General features: G+C 37.3%; 2 protein-coding genes across 2 annotated transcripts in view; both read left to right on the forward strand.

The window, feature by feature from the left end:
• The first annotated feature begins 831 nt into the window (after positions 1–831).
• LOC127452445 (uncharacterized) lies at positions 832–9,008 on the forward strand. The gene is made up of 7 exons (XM_051717892.1): positions 832–990; positions 3,252–3,373; positions 4,085–4,295; positions 5,633–5,787; positions 7,275–7,419; positions 7,831–7,972; positions 8,296–9,008. The coding sequence occupies exons 1-7, from the start codon at positions 933–935 to the stop codon at positions 8,381–8,383; spliced, it is 921 nt and encodes a 306-aa protein (XP_051573852.1). The 5' UTR covers positions 832–932; the 3' UTR covers positions 8,384–9,008.
• Positions 9,009–15,018: 6,010 nt separating this feature from the next.
• Positions 15,019–20,538, forward strand: part of LOC127452438 (cell adhesion molecule 4-like) — a 201,384-nt gene continuing 195,864 nt past the window's right edge. Inside the window, exon 1 of the mRNA XM_051717877.1 lies at positions 15,019–15,264. Within this exon, the coding sequence (XP_051573837.1) occupies positions 15,192–15,264 (73 nt within the window). The 5' untranslated portion in view covers positions 15,019–15,191. The remainder of the gene's footprint in view (positions 15,265–20,538) is intronic.

The raw sequence follows: 20,538 nt of genomic DNA on the forward strand, positions 1-20,538 counted from the left end.
GTAATCAAAATACTTTTTGAATGTAACTGTATTCTAATAACCAATTATTTAAATTGTAACTGTAGTGGAATACAGTGTCTTATATTTTGTATTTTAAATACATAATCCCGTTATATTTATTTCGTTACTCCCCAACACTGTGCACCGCTGAGATCCATTTAACCTTGAGTAACAAACATCAAGTCCGCAGGGTGCACAATATGCTTCAGTCCAGTCAACAGCGTTTCTTTAAAAATGCATGTGCAGCAAGGAGGAGCAGCCTTTCTTGTTTTAGTGTTACAGTACATAGTCTGCATGCTATTCACTATTCACAAGGTAGCCTATATATATATATATATATATATATATATATATATATATATATATATATATATATATATATATAATTTTATTTTTTTCTAACAGTGCTTTAATTCTTTGCGAAGTGTTTTAGGTTGTAATGAAAATCCATGATACTGAATGTGAATTTAATGAAAATTCACTTGAAACACGGACATAGGCTCTGCAATAATTACTAACTTGCCAAACAACAGGGATTGATATTTTAAAGGTGCGTCGTCCTGACATGGACGAGAGAAAACAAGCCACACATGACCTTTTGAAATTCACCTACCTCTGAGCCTAGATTATGCTGGATATAAGTGACGCTAAAGATTCGCAAGAGGCGTTTGCCAGCAGTTCTGACCCCATGGCGCTATAGTTTTGTCTATAAGAAATTTTGTTAGCTAGAACAAACCGATAACTTGCCATTATTATCATATTAGTGCCCTTTATTAATTGTTCATGTCATTTTTGTAACAAAAACATATATCGTACCCTTAGTGATTGAAGCGCCGCCTTCTTCCGCGCTCATAAATTGTATCTACAAACTTTCGTTTTGGCAGAAGTTATTTTTCGAGCACAGAAGTCAACAGAGTTACGCACTCTTCAAAATGAGAGCCTACATTTTCCTCGCAGTGCTGGCGCTTTCCTATATACAACGCTCCACTGGTAAATAGCCTACTATTTTGCTTCGTTTATATATTCATGCAAACCATTATTTTAATGCCTTTCACTGTTTTATTTTGTTCTTCTAAACAGGAACTCTCAGTATATTCACAAAAAATAAAAAAATAAAAAAATAAAAAAAATGTATTCAGATGAGTTACACAATTTTACAACTTCAGAAAATGTTAATTTAACATTTTCAGTAAGTGAGTATTTTTGTTTTATTATGTTACTTATGTTACTTATTATTCATTTGCTGCTGGTTGTTGTTTAAGCTCCTTAGCCCAAAAGAAAATGATTCTGTAGCCTACACCTGAAAAGTTCATTTGTCTGAAGGACAGTTCTGGTTTCCTTAGGAATAATCCAATGTTTTCATTTTTTATTTATTTATTTATTTATTTATTTATTTATTTGCAACTGGCCTAACACTACAGGGTCACATTAAAAATAATGAGTCTCATTATAAAATGTGCTGCTTCTGTAGCAGGAGGTACAGCTCCTGTTCCTCTATTCAGGGTGTTGCTTCAGTGCAACTCCACTAATTGTCATCACCTTTGCCCCTGCTAATTTGCTTGACTGCCATAAATTGAAGGCAATATAAGCACATTACAAGTAGTTGCCAGTGTGCATTGCTGGTGTGTGCATCCCTTGGTCACTCATGAAATTTGTTCACGTTTGTGACCTTAGCCTGTGTCTTGCAGCTGGAATTATGTTCAGCACTAAACAGTGCCTGTTTCACTCACTTTTGCGGTGCTGGCACCGTGTATAGGGTGGAATATGTTCCCTGCTCCTCTGCAGTAACTTATGGGTGCCAGTGGGTGAACGTGAACCTGGGTGGTGCTGCTGTTTTTGTTTGTTTTGGTTTTGTTTCTCGTTTGCTTTTCTTTTAAGTCATCTGGGAGTAACTGACTGTTGTGTTATTGATGCTTAAAAATTACTGCCACTTTGTATGTTCATTGTCTACTTTTAATATTTAGCACTTTTTAGGAAGTGCTGTGGGTCTACCCCGGGGAGGCTGGTTAACAGGTATGGTGGTCACCGGGTATGGTGGTCCCCCTCTCCATTTGCTGTGATTTGTTTGCACTTGACGATTAGTTAAATTTTTTTTTTTTCAGTGTGGTTACTAGGGTGGTCTTGACAAGTGGTGTTTTTGTGCCTCCTCCAGTGTGGGTTGCCTACCTGGTGGTCAGTCCCTGCCTTCCAAGGATCTTAATTGTTTATTGTCTTAAGGTGTATATTTTTGGTATGTAGATTGTGTGTAATTTGTTGGAATTTTATTATTGATGTTACTCCTGTTTTAACTATTGCTGACCTTGAATAAAATGCACTTTACTGTGGAAGACCCAGTCTCTTTATCGTCACTGGGTATGACGAACCTTTGATTCCTTATGACTTCAATAGTTTCCAGCTTAAATTTAAGCTTTGAAGTCCTTGGGTGGAAGTCCCAAGGTGGCGTAGTTGGCTACATCTATTTGATTTTCACTCCACTCCATCACATACTGTATACGGTATTAGTATCTGCAAAATACTAAAGTCCTTTTGGGAATCAAAGTTGCATTTGCAAGTGAATCAACCCAAAAACATACTGGATTACGCACCAAGGACTTTCAAGTTATCTCAAGTATATCAGCGGAGACATGGAATTTGTCACAATACCTACTTGTGCACATCTCAAAGTAGCAGTTAGACAACATTTGAAGGAAACTGTATTAGATGTTTGAATGTGGCATGCGAATTCAGGCTCTGCACTTGTCTCTGCTCAAATGCTCATTCAACACTATGTAAAAATTTGCTTCACGTGCTTCATTTGACACTAATACGTGTTACAGTAACATAGGACCATAGGATGCAAAAAAAAACAAAAACAAAAACAAATACAAAAAAAAAAAATATATATATATACTACTTGTATTTATACGTCTTTTGCCTCACATTTCCAACATGTTTTGCATCGGATTGCGTTGATATGATCTCCCTCTCATATTGCTATTGTTGATATGTCTGGTGTGCTGCCTGTGCAAAACAAAGTAAAACCAGGAAGTTAAGAAAGATCACTGTTCTCCATTTCTAACAACTAATATATCCACTAAAAACAGTCTATTCCACTTCTGTACGTGTTGAAATTATGTACAAAAATCCATATTTACTTCTAAAACAAATGGTCTAATCAAGAGCAACTTCCAAACAAGGGCATCCACATGAGAAACAATACAAGCAGAAAGCTAATTTAACACTATTTTGTTTTTGATTTGTATGTTCCTCAGCTTCTTTGGTCATAAAAGGTCCATCTGAGCCGATTCTGGAAGGACAGGCTGTGACGCTAGAGTGTGTGGACTCAGAATCAGTGTGGAATATGAGCTCAGTGCACTTTGAGAGGTTCTCTAAGGTAATGTCGTTTACACAACGGCAAAGAAATGTCATAACACATAGTGTGCTTTGATGTGCACTTGTCTGCAACGTCAAGAAAACAGCACACTGAAACTGAAAGACACCTTGTTTCCCTTGGGAAATTAGGAGCGTTCATGTTGGTTGTGCTGTCTGTGCATGCCCTCTAGATGCTACAGATCTGATTACTGTAAACAGAAGCTTAGAGATCTAAAGTTACAAGCATTTTTGGTCAGGGCAGCTTACCTTCATGTATTACAACTGTTTCTTCCCCCAAAATTTGTAGACAAACTGCTGTTGACAATGGAAGGACAACCACAAATAAAGAACATCAAGACTGAAACCATTATTGGAATAGCAGGTGGCAAGTGTGTTTTAGCAAGCTTCTGTCTGTTCATCACCTATTTCAAGCATCTAGACACATTTGTGCATTAAAAAGGGGTTCCGTGTGACCATTTACGGAGACCGATGTTTTGCAAACTCTCATTATCCTGTTAGCGAGACCCAAGTGCCATGGCCCCGAATATCTACTTCCTCCAAGTGTAACACCTGTAATCAAATTTAGCAAGTGATACCTGTTTCAGAAAATGAGAGTTCCAGGCCAGCTTTTCTTCAGGAAAACCTTTTTTGTAAGGTAGAACAAGTATTCAAACTATGAATTAAAGGGATAATTCACCCCAAAATTTGATTCTTTCTTTTCTGCTTTTTACAGTACATGAAGAGGTGGTACCGACTCGAATCAGATCAGGCATATTTCTACCGCCGCTGTTTCCTGTATGATGTGGACGTGAGAAGAGAGGAGGGCAGACTGCTGCTCTTCATCTCCAGCATCCAGTCCTGGTCTGAGGGTCCATACCGCTGTATCTCTGAGAATGCTTCTGCACCAGACAACTCCTCTCAGCCTCTCACCATCCCCATTCACTGTGAGTCACACCACAGCCAAGTACTCCCTTCAGAAGCTTATGAACTGAGCAAGAATATAAATTCCCATCGAGTTTCAAACATAAATTGATGTTTAGATTCTTAATGCTTTAGTCATTCCATCATTGTGTATGAGTCTAGCTGGATAAGACATTTTGTCATAAGGAAGTTTTCTATTTTGGAGTTAATGATTAGAACTTAAACTTTGCACCTCTCAAGATTAGAGAATCAATAATGATATTGATTGGTGGCTTTGCTATGCCCAGGGATGAGTTGACACTGGTGACTTATTGGAAAAACTGAGTGGAAAAAAATAGATTGATTAATACAGTGTTCTTTAAGCACAACTGATGGAGACAAGATGATCCATGCCATACTGTATTATTGCAGTGGACTATACTTAACTCTTTCATACATACCGTCACACACCCGCAGAGTAGCGTCACACGTGTGTTCCTGCCACAGCCAGTAATGTTACAATCTGCCAGATTCAAATCGGCTTCCGTGCTGACACAGGCTGCGTTGGTCAAGCGTCTGTTAGTTATATTAGCTGAAACAATTACTCATACATCTTTTCAAGCACATATGTTTATTTTATGTAACAAACCGCCAAATTGTCACCAAAGTACCACGATAACAGTTCACAGCTTGTATATGCACAGCCATCATAGCTAAACGTGATCTTCCCATGCACGCAGCCACATCTGCTTAGGTGCAGATGTGGTTTTCATTCACACAAATAGCAACTCAAATAATCTTTTCAGGCATATACGTTTGTTTTCTGCCAAACTATCACAAAAGCACCACAATAACAGTTTAAAACTTGTATACTCGCAGTGAAAACTTGCTGATCATGCGTGATTATCTGAGCATGCAGCCAAGTCTGTTTACATAAGTGCTTGACACGATGTCAAACAGTGCATATGGCAAACCTGACTGCTGATATTATTTTTATTTTATTTACAGCTATAAAAACGAAATAAAACAAAAACGGTACAGCTAACTTAACCCATTTGTGTAAATGTTTACTATATTATATACAGTTTATGACAAGAAATAAAAAAATAAAAAAAATACTGGTCTGCACTCTACCCCCCTCTACTGGCTATGCAGTGTCACGTGCAAAAATAACTCCCTCCAGGGGGCACTGCAGAGGAATTTAGATCCTACTCATGAAACCTTAATACACTTTAATCATTAATAATGATCCATCACTTTGACCAACCAGCAATGATAAACATGCTCAGAATTTGTGTGTGCCAATTCCTTGTTTACATGCTATGCAATTGTATCCAAGAAATAAAAATCCATTTATTTATTTTTTTTCTCTCTTACTCAGATATGCGAGAGGTGTCAGTGCACAGGGCTGGTTTAGGCTACTTAACCCGTTATTTCAACTCGGTGCAAGACTTGAAAGTACGATTAGGGGATGACGTGGAGCTGGAATGTTCCACCTCCGCTTCCGAGACACCTGAATACTTCTGGGCCAAAGAGGTGACCAATTTAATATCTTATGTTCTTGGTTTTACTTTTTTTTTTTTTTTTTTTTTTTTTTGTGGAGATATTTTTGTGTCATTGCAGTTTGGTAAACAACACTTGAACCAAACAGGATGTGCCGTCTGCTACATAATTGCAGTAATGGGATTGTAATGGTCTGTTTTCATAAGCTGGTTTCTCAAACATCTTAAAAAAAAAAAAAAGGCCTGGAATTACAGCTTGTTTAAGTTCTTCTAAAATGAAAAAAGCATATTCACTCAGGCCTGGAAAAAAGGAAATTTGACTCCTTTAGATAGAAAAGGGAAATGGTTTGTGAGCATGAGTATTGATTAACTTGTGTCTGGTTTATGTGAGAAATGTCCCAGATTTGTGAGGCGTTCATTCATGGTAGGAAACAGTGCTAAGCTAGTAAATGTCTACACATCGATTGTCACTGTTTATTGAAGAAAAAAAATAAAAATAAAAAATAAAAAAAATCTTTAAGTTTAACCTGTTTGTATACATACAGTACAATATACATGCCATACAAAGCATTTCATGTGCCTCTTTGCTTGCAAATATGTAGCTGTTGATCTTAAATATTATACATGGATCCACTATAGAAAGCTGTGTGTGTGTGTGTGTGTGTGTGTTCTCAGACCAGAAAATGCATCCATATGTCAGTGTGTGGGCTGAAAGATGGCCACAGTTTCAATAGACTGAGTGTGGTAGAACTCTGTGGAACTGTACTTTCAGAATGGCTCAGTCCTGTTATTCGGGATGACAGTCTGTCCACTATCACATCTCACAAATGTGCAGTGTCATTCTCTGCCAGTTAACCCCTGCAGCTTCAGTGCTGTTTGGAATACAAACATAAAACAGGCTTCCCTTAAATGGCTGAGCACCGCTAACTACATTTTTATTTCACTCTGTCTGCACTCTAACAGAGGAAACAGGAAAATGTTTGGAGCCAATGGATTAGTTTAAACAAAAGTGCTTTGGCCAGAACTTAGCTTAACTGGGAATCCTCTTAATTTACTTTCATTTAAATTGAAATGGACTTTGTTGGCAGGCCGCAGAAACCCCTCCAGTGCCAAAGTCATTTATATGGTTATGATGTGCTCTCACCAGTTTTTGCACAGGCATTTGTTTCTCTGCATTGTATAGTGTGGTTTTATATTTACTTAATTACTCTCACTGTCTCTCTTTACTCACTCTTTCTCAAGTTCAAACATTATTATTCTCTGTAGGTAACATTATGCAGGGTAAATGACATGATTATTCCCCTTATACTCATTCATTACTTTTAGTGGTTTTTGGTTTCAGCTGTTTATTTTCTTGTCATTTCTATTGAAAAAGTTGGTGGAATTTCAACCGTCGTAAGTTCCCCTCCTGAGAACAATTAATATCTCTGCCTTTATCTATCTTACGTCAGATATTTCCTGTAGTTCCTGCTTTACTTTTCACTTCCCTTTAACTTTCTCATCTATGTGTTTTCTTTCAAGGGAGAAAATTGGCTTTTGTCCTCTAATAAGCTGAAGTTGGAGCAGGTGCGGGCTATGGATGGAGGGAGATACACCTGTACAGCTCAGTCCCCCGCTATGCAATCCCTCTTGAAGAAACGCACAATCAGCATCACTGTTCTGCCAGGTCAGAGCTACCAGAAGGGGGCCACATTGTGCTGAACTTGATTTTGTTCATATCTGTTCATGATTTGAACATATCATAATTATAGTTTCCATTCAATATCCAATAGTACAACATCAACAATTTAATGTCCAAAAGTTGTCCACTTATCTGTTTAAGAGTTTTCTCCTACAATAAAGACTGTGTGAGACAATAATACTGCCCTTTTTAAAGCCTATTAAAAAATTGACCTTGTTGCCTTGTGATCCAGAATATTAAGACAATTACCCACAATTAGCTTACTGGTATAAGGCTGAGCTATTAATACTAAAGTGTTGATCAAGTGGCTGCTTTTGTAACTAAACTTTTGAGGAGAGTTAGATGCAATTAAAAGGCAAACATTAGTGATTGTTTCTGTCTGTTTGTGTCTCACAGAAGATGCAGCATGGTATGAGTCAACCACTGGTCGCATTGCTCTCATGGCATCTGCTGCAGGATTGGTCATTCTTGTGATTATACTATCCATGACCACCTACCTCTGCCGCCGAGCCAAACAGAGGAAGAGCAAGGGACCCATGTAAGTACTCCAGGGTGCCCTAGAAGGACTGGGAGGTGTGGCTTGTTGTGATCCCATTTTCTGCAAATGTATGCAGTGTTTTTGTGACTTTCTGACCTCTAGCCCTCCATTTCAAGAGGATTCTACTGTGTGGATCATGAGATATTAATGACTACTCTCCCCCTACTTCTCCTCACTCCCACAGCATTGTACAGTCTGGCTAGTCTATGTGCATATTACTGCCTTTCTAAACATGTCTCCCCCTTAGGCCCACATCTTGTTTCATTCTGCCCGATAAAGCACTCACCCTAGTCTTGATTCTTTATATTTTCCTCTCTTTTCAGTGATGACCGCTCCCAGAAGAAGCCCATCTACAGAACCAGCATGGAGTCCCTGCCCTACACCGCCACTGACAAGCAGCCACTGGTGTAAAGAGATTGATAGAGGACTGGAGAGAAGAGAGAATGGAAGACACGAGAGAAAATATTAGGGAATATTGAGATTAGACAACTGGATGAGAGTTTTGTTTTCACAGATTTTGCCATTTCCATATATATACTGTATAATTAGACTATGTAGTGAAAAGTATACAAATATGGCACAGATGACTGTTTTTCACAGTGAGTTCTTTCTAGTGTGTTTTCCATCAGAGGTCTTTAACAAAAGGTGTGTCATTTTCTCTGTATTGATTCAACAACCCAGCAAAATTGAGAAATGCTGAAAATAAGTTTTTGTGACGTGACCTTGAGTGATTCCTTTTTTTTTTTCACCAGCCTTGAGTTGAAAACCAGGCATGTTTCTTTCCTTGCAAACCTATGAATGTTTCTTTGTAGGAAAACCACTGTCTGCAGGGTATCAGATCATTTATTCAGATTTATTCAAATTTTTGCCTTGACATAAATGTATAATGTTCTGATTCACTTGAAAGGAGCATTGATATGCTCCAAACTAATACTGAACCAATTACTCTTAAGCACTTTGAAACTCTTGCACTTTTTGCACTTCCTCTACTTATCTTTGAATTTGAAGCTATTAAACAGATTTTACAACATAATCACCTTCCAATGTTGTTTCTGGTCTAATTAAGGTGATAGCTCCCTTTCATCGCTATGTAAATGGTATCAATGAAGTTTCTTAAATCCCTTAAAGCTCTTTCCATTGCTGAGTGATACAAGTCCTCTGAGACAGTCTAGACTCTAAAGATATTCTGATACACAGCAAATGTACCTGATGAGCTGTTTTGGTGAACACAAGATATTATAGCCAACGGCACATGACATGAAATAACACTAACTTATTGTGCGAGGGCAGGGCCGGGCCATTATTCTGCACATCCGGGGCCGTTGCACCAGCTATACGTACGTTACAACTTAGCCTAGTTGTGGCGTGTGTAAATGGCCACTAAGTCACAATTTACGCACTACTAAATATTTGAGCGTTGCACCATTAAACTTAGGTAGGACGTAACCCTACGTATAAACTAAATATTTACGGAAGACTCCGATCAGGAGTAATGGATGGAATAATAAAGCAGACTGATATTTTATGACCTCAATGAGCTCATATTTTGCGTGACAGGCATCAATCCTTTTGACTTAAATTATTATGTTGACATTTACACTTGTTTACATTTACGAGAGAGAGAAAAAACATACTTTTAAGCGGCTCTTCAGCATGAAACTGATCTAAAAAAAAAAAAAATCAAATCACTTTATTGATTTGATTTTGTCCAATCAGGGTGCGCTGTCTGGTGTCAAGTTTCAACACATTCAAAATATATATAGGATATTAAAATGAATAAATGTCTATTTTTACAGCCTGTTGTATTAATATTTATTTATCACCCTTTATTTATATTAGATACAGTTCCTATATATTGTTATTTACACAGGGCAAATATACTATTTATCAGATCTACTTTTATAACGTATCGTATTTTAATGGTGATATAATTAATTACAGCTGACAGTTACGTGAACAAACAAGGTTTGAACATCAACTGTAACAAGATCAAATTGAAGTTCACGGCTTTTTAACACTTCTAGGTCAAATTTAACGGCTGTTTATTGGATAAATACAGGTAAACGTCATATCATGTGACTACGCATAACTTTACGGAGAGCTTACGACCTACTAGTTAAGTCTTGCCTTAAGAACAGGTGGTGCAACCAAATTAAGCACTGACTTAGTTACAAACTAACTAGTAGTTACTAAGCCCTTAGTGTGAACTTTACGTCTCAACTTAAGTGAGACCTTACGCACAGCTGGTGCAACCCTACCCGGGTGTGGTCCTTTATTCAGCCTCTAATATTAGGATGGTAGCTAAGTATATTTTTGTCCAATCCATAAACAGGACTGAATAAAGGAGGGATCAACTAATCACAAGGTTTGAAGTCATACCAGAAATGTGTCAGAAACTATCAACAACTCTGAATACAAAAGAAAAGGGAAACAAAATCCGTATCCAAAAATGCCTTCCAGGCATTCCTGAGGTATTCTGTCAGCATCTTGCATATCTTAGTATTGCTTGCTGCTACAGGCCCCTAACTTGGTTTGATATTTCCCATAACTTGTTCACAAACAACATGAACTGAAAGTGCCTGTACTATCCCCAGTTAACCCATAACATTTCTTAATTTTACCCTCCAATGCTTGAATGCTATACTGGAATGTAGCAGTTCATTTACGTAGCTACTCGTTTCATTACTTTTGTTTTCCACATTTGTGTTTCATTTTATATGAGTTTTATTACCAGTGTGTGGCTGACCAGAGGCCACCATTTATAACTGAGTTTTGTGTGGTTTAACAATGACAGTTCATTAACGAAGGTTCATGCCATGGAATACAACAAGAACAATATTATTGAAAAGATTACTTGAGATCTCTCTTTTTCATTATTGTCCTAAAAACCAGAGGATGTGTTGGCCTGGTCAGCTTTTTTCCATAAGCAAAACTAGAAAAGGCAATGAACCTTATGGCCTTATTTTTTTTATTATGCTTTCTCAAGTGTCTCTTCAAGTTAACAAGCCTGCTGAAGAGCTCCAAAAGAGTCACACAGATATTTGCATCATCTTGATAATTCACTTGATGGAAAACGGTGACCTGAATAATAATTTAAGGAATCACCTGTAAATGTCTACTGTTCTTATGCAAATCAATTCAATGAGAAAATATATTTTTGTGCTGTAGCTGCAACACAAATAACATATTTCTGCCATTGTTTACTGTTTTCACAGAAATGGTTCCAAATGTCAAGAATTGTTCATTATCTGGATAAATATTTTGGTTCAAAATGCCACAAGCTGCAGTCTGTAATCAGAAACACGGAAGGTTCTCAAAGATATCAAGTGGTTGTCAGCAGCAGTCATGGCTGCAGTCATTTAAATGGTTTGCAGTTCTGTTGTTAATGTCTTCATCTGCAATTTATTTATGCTCTGACCAAACATTTACAACAAGTTTGCTGGGCAAGTATGAACCACTTCCATACAATCCTGTTCATGGCAAGTGCGCACATCTAAATATGGAGAGAATGAGAGTGAATTTATTCTTTTGGTCATAACCTTTTGCATTTATATCATGAGGTGGACATTCTGGGATGTTTCTTGGTTGTCTGAGAGCATAGTCCAGTAGAAAGTATTTCTTACTGATGACAATAATTAGACAAATTGGTAGGGTACAATGGGACTAAAGGCAAACCTTTTAAGGTTTAAAGGTTTAATAAGACATTAAGATAATTCTTATTAAAAAATAACCACTTCAGAAAATGGTTAATTCATTTCCTGCTAATTTCAGTTACATTTGGCATTTCATAAAATTTCAAGTATTCGATAGATATATCTCCATTGTGATTGGATCAGTGAATGTGAGCACACTTTGAACATTCTTCATTTCAAATCTATTCCCCTCACTTTAGAAAAACAATGTGTTTTATGGGGGCCTTTAGCTCCTGTAACATAGGGGCTTTTTACCCCAAATATCCTTTCACCTATTGTACAGTTGTTGAAAAACTTTTGATTTAATTGCCATGAACAAAACTAAAAATGACCAGTAAGTATTTTGTCTCAGAATAAATGTGATAATTTTAAGGATTTTCATTAGTTACATAAATTTGCAACATAAAAAAAATAAATATATGACCTTAAAGTCAAACTTTAGACATTGCATGCAAGGATCTGATCGATCAGGAAAATTTTGCAGTGCATACTGATAAACAGGTGTTAAGGAAAGGACTGTTCCCGTTTTTACTGCTGTTTAGTGTTTTGGGAGAAAATAAATTCAAAAGTGCCTTAATCTGGGGGGCCTTTAGCCCCGTTGTACCCTATCTACAATTGGCAACAACAAAAACAAAATATGATTTGGATTTTCTTAACATAAAACAAAGCAAAAAAATAAATAAATAAAAATAAAATAAAATAATATATATATATATATATATATATATATATATATATATATATATAAAGCTATATAACATAATTGACGTCTACATACTAAATCACCATGTACAAATCTCTGTTGTAAACTGTATTTTTGTGTTATCATTACCTACATTCATCAGATGATGTCGCTAAATATAAACCATGCGACCTAACATCTCCCAACAAATAGGCCTTCTGCATTCTTTTCAGTTATAAATTACGCCAGTGAACTGAGCCTGAGGGAAACATAAGGTCGTGCACGGGCCAGTTTCATGCCAGCTTGTACACTAATGATCATGTTGCTTCTGTTTGTCGTGTGTCAAATAGTAGAATGAATCACATTCTTGTTTCTTATGAACTGGTTCAGTCAATACAACTGTCATTTAACTGTCATGAAACTCATAAAAAAACAATAATAATAATAAAATAAATAGTAATAATAATAATAATAATAATAATAATAATAATCATAAAATTCCAGTAAATTCAAATTATTTGTATGTTCGAGACAATCAAAAGTAGTTCAAAACTTTATTGATGGTATTGTAATTTACATGACTATAAGCTACAGTAACTCATTCCAATTGAAAAACACTTTTTGTGTTTCAGATGTTGTTATTATAGACCTTATTCAGAGATCAGCATCAAATTAAAATTTTGACAGTAATGAAAAGGAGGCTGGATAGACTTACAGTCTCTTCAATGGGTTGTAGACTACGGTTGTTAAAATCCGTGTTGATTGTCCATGTTTACAAAAATGTACTTTACAATAACATCAGTAGGCCTAAATCTTTATTAAGCTTTTTGAAACTAGTCTATCCCTCACAGCCTCATTTTCATTCCTGTCAAAAATTAAATATAGCACTATATTATATAATAATACTTATATAATAATAAATATAAATATATAATAATATAGGGCATTTCTGAGCATATGGGGGCCCTAAGCAAAGTCCTACTTGGAGGCCTTCACGCATGTCTCCCCATTAACTAATTGTTGCAATTTAATGCATGACAATGTATAAACACCATATAGCCAGGTAGCTGGCTTACATTAATTTCTTACCAATGGTCGGGCTGCATTTCTCATCCTCTTCCTTTTTCTTTTTTCTGCTCCCAACTTGTAGGTGTGCTTCATGGTGACTAAAAACTCTTTGAGCATGCGTGTGCCTGTCACATCTAGCTACAACACTCTCCTTGTAGTTATATTCTCCCTTCCCTCTCGGGCCACAAGTTGGCAACCTATAACTGTCTCACTGAGCAATAACAGTTGCCTGAGTCTTACTTCCAACTTTCAGTATATATATATATATATATATATATATATATATATATATATATATATATATATATATATATATATATAAAGCCTACCTTGCTTTGTTGGGCACCCTGGTGGCTTGGGGGCCCTAAGCAGCCGCTTATAGTGCTTTTAACTAGAAACTGTACTGATGGCGCTACTTTGAATAAGGACTATATAGGGTACAACAGAGCTAAAGTCAAACCTTAAGAAAAAATAGCTTTTTTCTGGTCACAAATTGTAACATGACCAAAAAATATTGATATCTTATTATTGAATATTGATGGAGCAACATAATTTGTGTGAAAAGAAATAATGACAGAAGGTTGTTTTGATTAAAATTAAGTTGTGTAAAAAAGCATAGCAAGAGGGCCTTTTTACCCCACACTTGGGGTAAAAGACCCCCACACTTGGGGTAAAAGACCCTCAGGGGATTTATGGTAATATTGTGTAGATATAAGGACAATAGTTATGGGGCAAAATTGATCAACTAATGCAAATACATTTTTGACACCAAGATGCTTTTTTGAGTACCAAATAATAAAAAAACATGCTTATTCAAAATAACCATTTCAGAAAAGAGTGCACGATTTCCACATTTGGGATTTCATAACATATTCTATAAACAACTGTATCTCCATTGTGATTGGATCAGTCAATGTGATCCCACTTTGAACATTTTCATAACGAATCTATTGGCCTCACTACTATGTTTTTAATGGGGGCCTTTTGCACCTGCAACAGCGGGGCTTTTTACCCCCAAAACTATCCTTTTACTTATTGGATAGTTATTGAAGAACTTTTGATTGAATCACCTTGAACAAAACTGAAACTGACAAATAGGTAGGCTATGTTGTCTCTAAATAAATGTGATAATTTCAGGAATTTCATTAGCTACATAAAATTGCATCATTTAAAAAAGTTGAAGTAAATATTAGATCAAATTACCTCAAAAATCAACCTTCAGACATTACACGCAATGATCTCATGGACTGGGAGTATTTTGCAGTGACAAACAAGTGTTTAAGAAAGTGCTGTGGCAGTTTTTGTTGCTATATGTTTTGGGAGAAAATAAAATAAAATGTGCGCCTTTTACTCGGGGGCCTTTAGCCCCATTGTAACCTAAAAAAAATAATAAAAAAAAAACAATAATAATAATAAAAAAAAAAAAAAAAAATCTTTCTTTTTTTTTTTTTTTTCATAATAGCAAATGGTCATTTGTCTCAGAATATTATTCATACCCCGCCACTGATTGGGTGTGCTTCGATCATAGTCAAATCCGATTGGTTGTAGCTGAGCTCAAGAAAAACCGGCACTTCTACATTTCCACCTTCATTCAGAGCAGTGAGTGTATCAGATTGAGTGTGCATGTGTGAGTACCAGTATGTAATACACTACGCTTCCAGCTAATACTGGAGTTGAGAAAAGACATCATTTGTAGATGAAAGCTTGCGCATTCATGTTATTCTAATTCCTATCAAAGGGAAGAGGAATTTACAGAGAGAACGGAATAACACCCATAATGGCATTTTCAGCTTTTTGGAAGTATTGCGCTCCCATATCTCTCCTACTGCTCCTGTCTTATTCAAACACAGGTAAGACCAATATTTATTTAGCACAATGCTAGAGAAACTATAAACACCTTGCTGTGAGCATGTGGCCAGATGCTTGACAACGAAGAGAGCTAGCTATGTCAGAATGTGCTTTACACCGCGGAGTGTTTACCATCGCAAGAGATGCCAGCAATGTATAGTCTATAGCCTATACATAGTAGGGCATACACATATAGCCTAACATGCTCTAATACCTGATTTAATAGTGCCAGATAACACATGGACATCATTAAATGTAGCGAAAACCGTGTTACATGTTCTAGAATTGAGTTTGGATCGAAGTGTTCGCACGAAAGTGAAATTGCTCGCGCATTAAACTGTGATTTCCTTAAAGTTGTTGCTGTTCCCGTTTTTAAATCTACTTCATTATACGTTATAGTGCTTATATGCAGTTTTATATAGTCAATAGTTTGCGTCACCCACCTGCACCTCTGCTAACTCCGTATGCTCCAGTAATAAAGAGAATGCGCTTCATAATTGTATGACGCACATCTGCATGGAAAGATATGTAGGCTACTTGGTTTTCTCGGTAATTCATGTGTATAGATGCAAAGAAACATTAATTGCGTAGCCTACGCCGTTTACCCGCGCGCATTATTGAAGCCTACATATGTTCTTTGCATTTCTTTGTGTACGTAATTGAACGCTCCGTCTTTTGACGATGTCCTTCGTGGAGGTTTAGTGCGACGTACATTGATCTCGAGGTGTACGAACGGCCAATGCGACAGTCTACAGGGAACCGCAGTTACCTCATTCCATAGTGATCGCGCGTCCCACTTTGAGATGAAGAGGACTCCTCTGCTTAGGGCTTTTTACAGCTGTCCCAAACCAGTCTCAGTCACACTACAAGGCTGTCTAATGTAAATCCCAACACGGGCCGTGTATTTCATGCTTGCCAACGAATGATAAATGCATCTGCCGTTGTCTTGGGATTTGGATTACAAGAGCATCTTCAAGATAACTAGCCGGCCCTTTAATTCTTTTCAAGCTGTGCCATCTGTTTGTAAAATGAGGCCCAAATTAATAATTATTAAGCAGCAAGAGCGAAACAAAAAGCCTGATTTGAGAGGGAAAACTAAACCGACATTACCTTAATTCACTTCGAGTTCCTGTTTATTTGAATTTTATGGAAACTGACAATATTAGCATATTTATCTATTTGAAATTCTAAACGCATTCATCCATTGAAATTCAATAGCCGTTTGTGGCCTGAGCTACTTCCAGGTTTGAATGTGTGGCTGTTTGTCTGACAAGGTCCCATAAGTGAGAATATTTTAAACATCTGCATCTGTAAAATGTTGAAATGTACTTTTCAATTTTGCTGTAAATTGCTAAGACATATATTAAGGAGAAATTCATGGTCATTTTGTGGTTTTATGTATATGTGTATGTACACATTGCTCAAATGGCTGGCTCCTCATTTGGGTTTTGGAGGTCAAGAGGGAGCTTTGGAGATAACTGTCATTAATCTCTACAGTGACAAGAAGTAGGAAAGGAGGAGAGAAGGGGGGTTGGGAAGGTAATGGAGGAAGGAGGTGGAGAGGAGGAAGACAATTGATTATCACACCCCTTCATGTGTAAATCAATAGAGACTTTTGATACCAGAGTCACATATTCAGAAAGAAACATAAAAACTAATTTGCCAGAGAGAAGGGAGGAGATGGGGGAAAGGGAACAGGGAAGAAAAAGAGGGGCAGCAGTTAAAATGAAATTATGCTGAATCTGTATAACGACTGAATTAGACAGAAAAAGGGATATATGGGAGAGTAATAGAGAATATAAAAGAGCCTAGATGTAACACAGGAGGATGAGATCCAGAGAAAAATAGATAGAGTGACAGGGGTAAGGAGAAGAAGAAGGGATAATATGACCCTATGAGAAACCAACTGATCACTTACAGAGAGAGGGGGATGTAGAAAGAATAGAGAGTGTACATCTTTGGATGTGCGTCAGGTTTTCCCTACATTGTGGGGTCCAGGCAATGGCTCAGTGAACATGCTAAATAATGCCATAATGAAAATGCATTAAGGTTTCTGTGAGTGTTAGGTTTAGGGGATAGAAAATATCATTAGGTCAGTATAAAAACAACAGTCAATGTAAAATCCCCTTGGTAGAAAAACAAACCTGTGTGTGTGTGTGTGTTTATAATCCCCCCACCCCCCACTACAACAAATACAGAATGTCCTGGGCACAGTGACTGTGTGTGTCCCCTGGGTATGAGCCTGCAGACTCATGTTGTGTGCTCCATCTGAGCCCCTCTTCCTCTTTTCATCGCTTTCTCATTGTCTTTCTCTTTCTCTCCTGTCTCTCTGCATACTATTTTTTGCAGTGGCCTTACTGACACACACACACACACACACACACACACACACACACACACACACACACACACACACACACACAAACTTGTTTTTATATAATTGTGGGAACTCTCCATAGACTTCCATGCATTTTATGGATTTTATACAGATCTAACGATAATTTAAATCCCTTACCCTACCCCTAAACCTAACCCTCACAGAAACCTTTTTGAATTTTTACATTTTCTAAAAAACAGTTTAGTATGTTTAATAAGCCATTTCCCTCATGGGGACCACTGGCTTGGCCCCACAAGGTAAGTGATCTCAGGTTTTACTATACTTGTGGGGACATTTGGTCCCCAAAATGTAGTATAAACATGTATACACACACACACACACACACACACACACACACAAACACACACACACACACACACACACACACACCACACACACACACAATACATGGCTAGTCGTATGCAGCATTCTGCGCCGTCCTCTCTCATCACTATAGCTCTCATTGGCCCTGCACAGTTAATCATCTCTATTTGTTTATTCGATAGCAAGCAATATGAGAGTCGTTCATTTGAATCTGTTTTCATCATTTGCTGGGACTCTGTCAATGTTGCTTCTGCTTGAGGGCCAAATTGCCTCCTAATTGGAGAAAAAGTACAAAAACGGCAGTGCAATTTAAGAAAATTTGTATGGATCTTTCTGTTTCATTAAAATAAAAAAGCAATTATTCAGTATTATAGTTATAGCAGTTGTCTTAAAAAGCTTGGCTAAGAAACAGCCATTGTTTAACTATACAGGGAATATATGTAGAAAGTCTTTTGTTTTAAATGTTTGATTTCCTTATTTTTTTGTAAAAGACGAAAATGACTAGTCCAGGCTTTCCCACTGTAGAATATTCTGGTGAAACAGAAACAGAAAAACCCTCCCCTGCATTTGGAGGTGCTTGTCTGCTAGCTTTTGCATCATCAAGGTAGGAGATAGGATTAGCTTTCTTTCTAGTGCACATAGTGCTGAAATTGGTATTTTCACTTGACACTTTGTTTTCTAATGCCATACGGAAGCCTTAAGCCAAGGTTTATCCTTTGATTCCGGGCCATGGTTGTGTAATTCCCTCAGTAAAATAAATATGTTGACATTTAATTAAAGTGATAGCACCTCCTACCAGTGTGTTGAGAACAGACCTGTAGTAAAGCATTCAGGTACTTGATTCCTATTTTTACTTTAATTTCACAGTGAACACTAAATCCAGGCTCACACATTTAGAAACAAACGGCACACAGAGGGAAAGCTGGTGGCTGGTTACATAGCTCCCTGGCTTTCTCTTATCACTCTGATAGATTACACGTTTTACAGCACTGTATAAACACGTACCCTCAGAGACATAGAACGTAATGTTACATTACAATAGATAGAAGAGAGAGTTCTGCTTCAGTCTTGAAATTGCCTCTCCTACTTGGAGAGTCATAGGTGTCCTGAAACTCAGAACACCTTTAATTGTTTTGACTTTTGAGATGAGGAGATAAAGACAGGGATGAGTATATATTTCAAACCATTTCAATGGAGGGATGGATTCATCATTGTGTTTTACGTCGCCGTTATGCAGGCTGGGTTTGTCGCAGGTGGCATCTCGGTAACCGTATTTCACCTTAATTATCTCCAATCTGATTCAACTGATCAGACACTCCTTTAATTTTCCCGTTCGCTCTCATTGCTAGCCTGTGGTCACCTACATTAAATGCAATTATTCTTGTCCTTTATAAGCATTTCATTTCAGAGCTTAAGTGCTTTAGTGAGAGATGGCATTTGCAAGACTGTGCGGTTTTAAATGAAAGAAATGATGAATCAGATGCTAGTGGTCATGTCGAGCAAACGTTATTAAGGAAGGCCGGCAGTGCTGTGCACTGCTGTATTAAAACGAAACTCTTTCATCTCTCCCAAAATCATTTATTGACCATTATTCTAATGACACAGACTCATAAAGGTGCACCCATTAAACAACCTTATTTTTCAGGGTAATATCAGCTTGCTTTGATTAGATCTTGGCTCAATCAATGTTGGAATTTTAGTGCTTGCACTCTGATAAGTATGTGAATTATTTATATGTGCCTGTTCGTACTGGACCTGATTCTGTCTGTGTCATTTGTGAGATGGAGAAACGTTGCCAGACACAAGCTGTCAATAATTCATCCTCAGACTTTTGGGTTCTGAACTGCAGTCTGATTCAGATCTAATTTTTCTTCCTCTTGTCCTGTGAGATGTATGAATGGCAGATCTGCTGTCTGGTGTCTGGTGTCTGGTGTCTTTCTCAGCATGGGAAAATAAGGCTTCAGAATAGCAATGCATTATTTCTAAGTGTCTTTATCTAACAGCTTGAGTGCTAGAAATTATAAATCTGAAATTCTTTTTTCCTCTAATGAATAAAAAGATAAATGGTTGTTTAATAGTGTTTTGGTAATATCCTTAAATCATAAGAAAGAGTGAGAGACTAATGAGAAAAAGAGTTGGCAACGTAGAGAGAAAAAATGTCTCAATTACGAATGTAACCTTGGTTCCCTGAAAGGGAACAAGAAGTTGCGTAATGACACAATTGGGACTACGTCAGTGGTCTCACATGGTCTGAAACCTGTATACGATCACGCCAATTTATTGGCTAATGGCGCTTAAGTGACGCCCGTAGGGAGCAACGTCACAGGCTCTATATAGGCAAGCATTTGGCACCATCTTGCCAGATTTTCAGTAAAAGGCACGAGCCTATGCACCAACTAAAGAGTATGGCCAGCTACGCAATGTCTCGTTCCCTTTCAGGGAACCAAGGTTATGTTCGTAACCGAGACGTTCCCTTTCAAAGAAACATCAATATTGTGTAATGATGCAACTGGGACAAGATACCGTCACGCCATGCGAACAGTAGCTGCCAACTCTCTAAGCCCATAAGGCAAGC

The sequence above is a fragment of the Myxocyprinus asiaticus genome, chromosome 15 (assembly GCF_019703515.2).
Source record: "Myxocyprinus asiaticus isolate MX2 ecotype Aquarium Trade chromosome 15, UBuf_Myxa_2, whole genome shotgun sequence".
In the NCBI taxonomy this organism is placed as follows: domain Eukaryota; kingdom Metazoa; phylum Chordata; class Actinopteri; order Cypriniformes; family Catostomidae; genus Myxocyprinus; species Myxocyprinus asiaticus.

Coding starts and splice junctions, on each gene's coding strand:
- LOC127452445 (XM_051717892.1), top strand. CDS start 933: ATGAGAGCCTACATTTTCCTCGCAGTGCTGGCGCTTTCCTATATACAA. Junction 991..3,251: donor CTATATACAACGCTCCACTG/GTAAATAGCCTA, acceptor TATGTTCCTCAG/CTTCTTTGGTCATAAAAGGT. Junction 7,420..7,830: donor CAGCATCACTGTTCTGCCAG/GTCAGAGCTACC, acceptor TGTGTCTCACAG/AAGATGCAGCATGGTATGAG.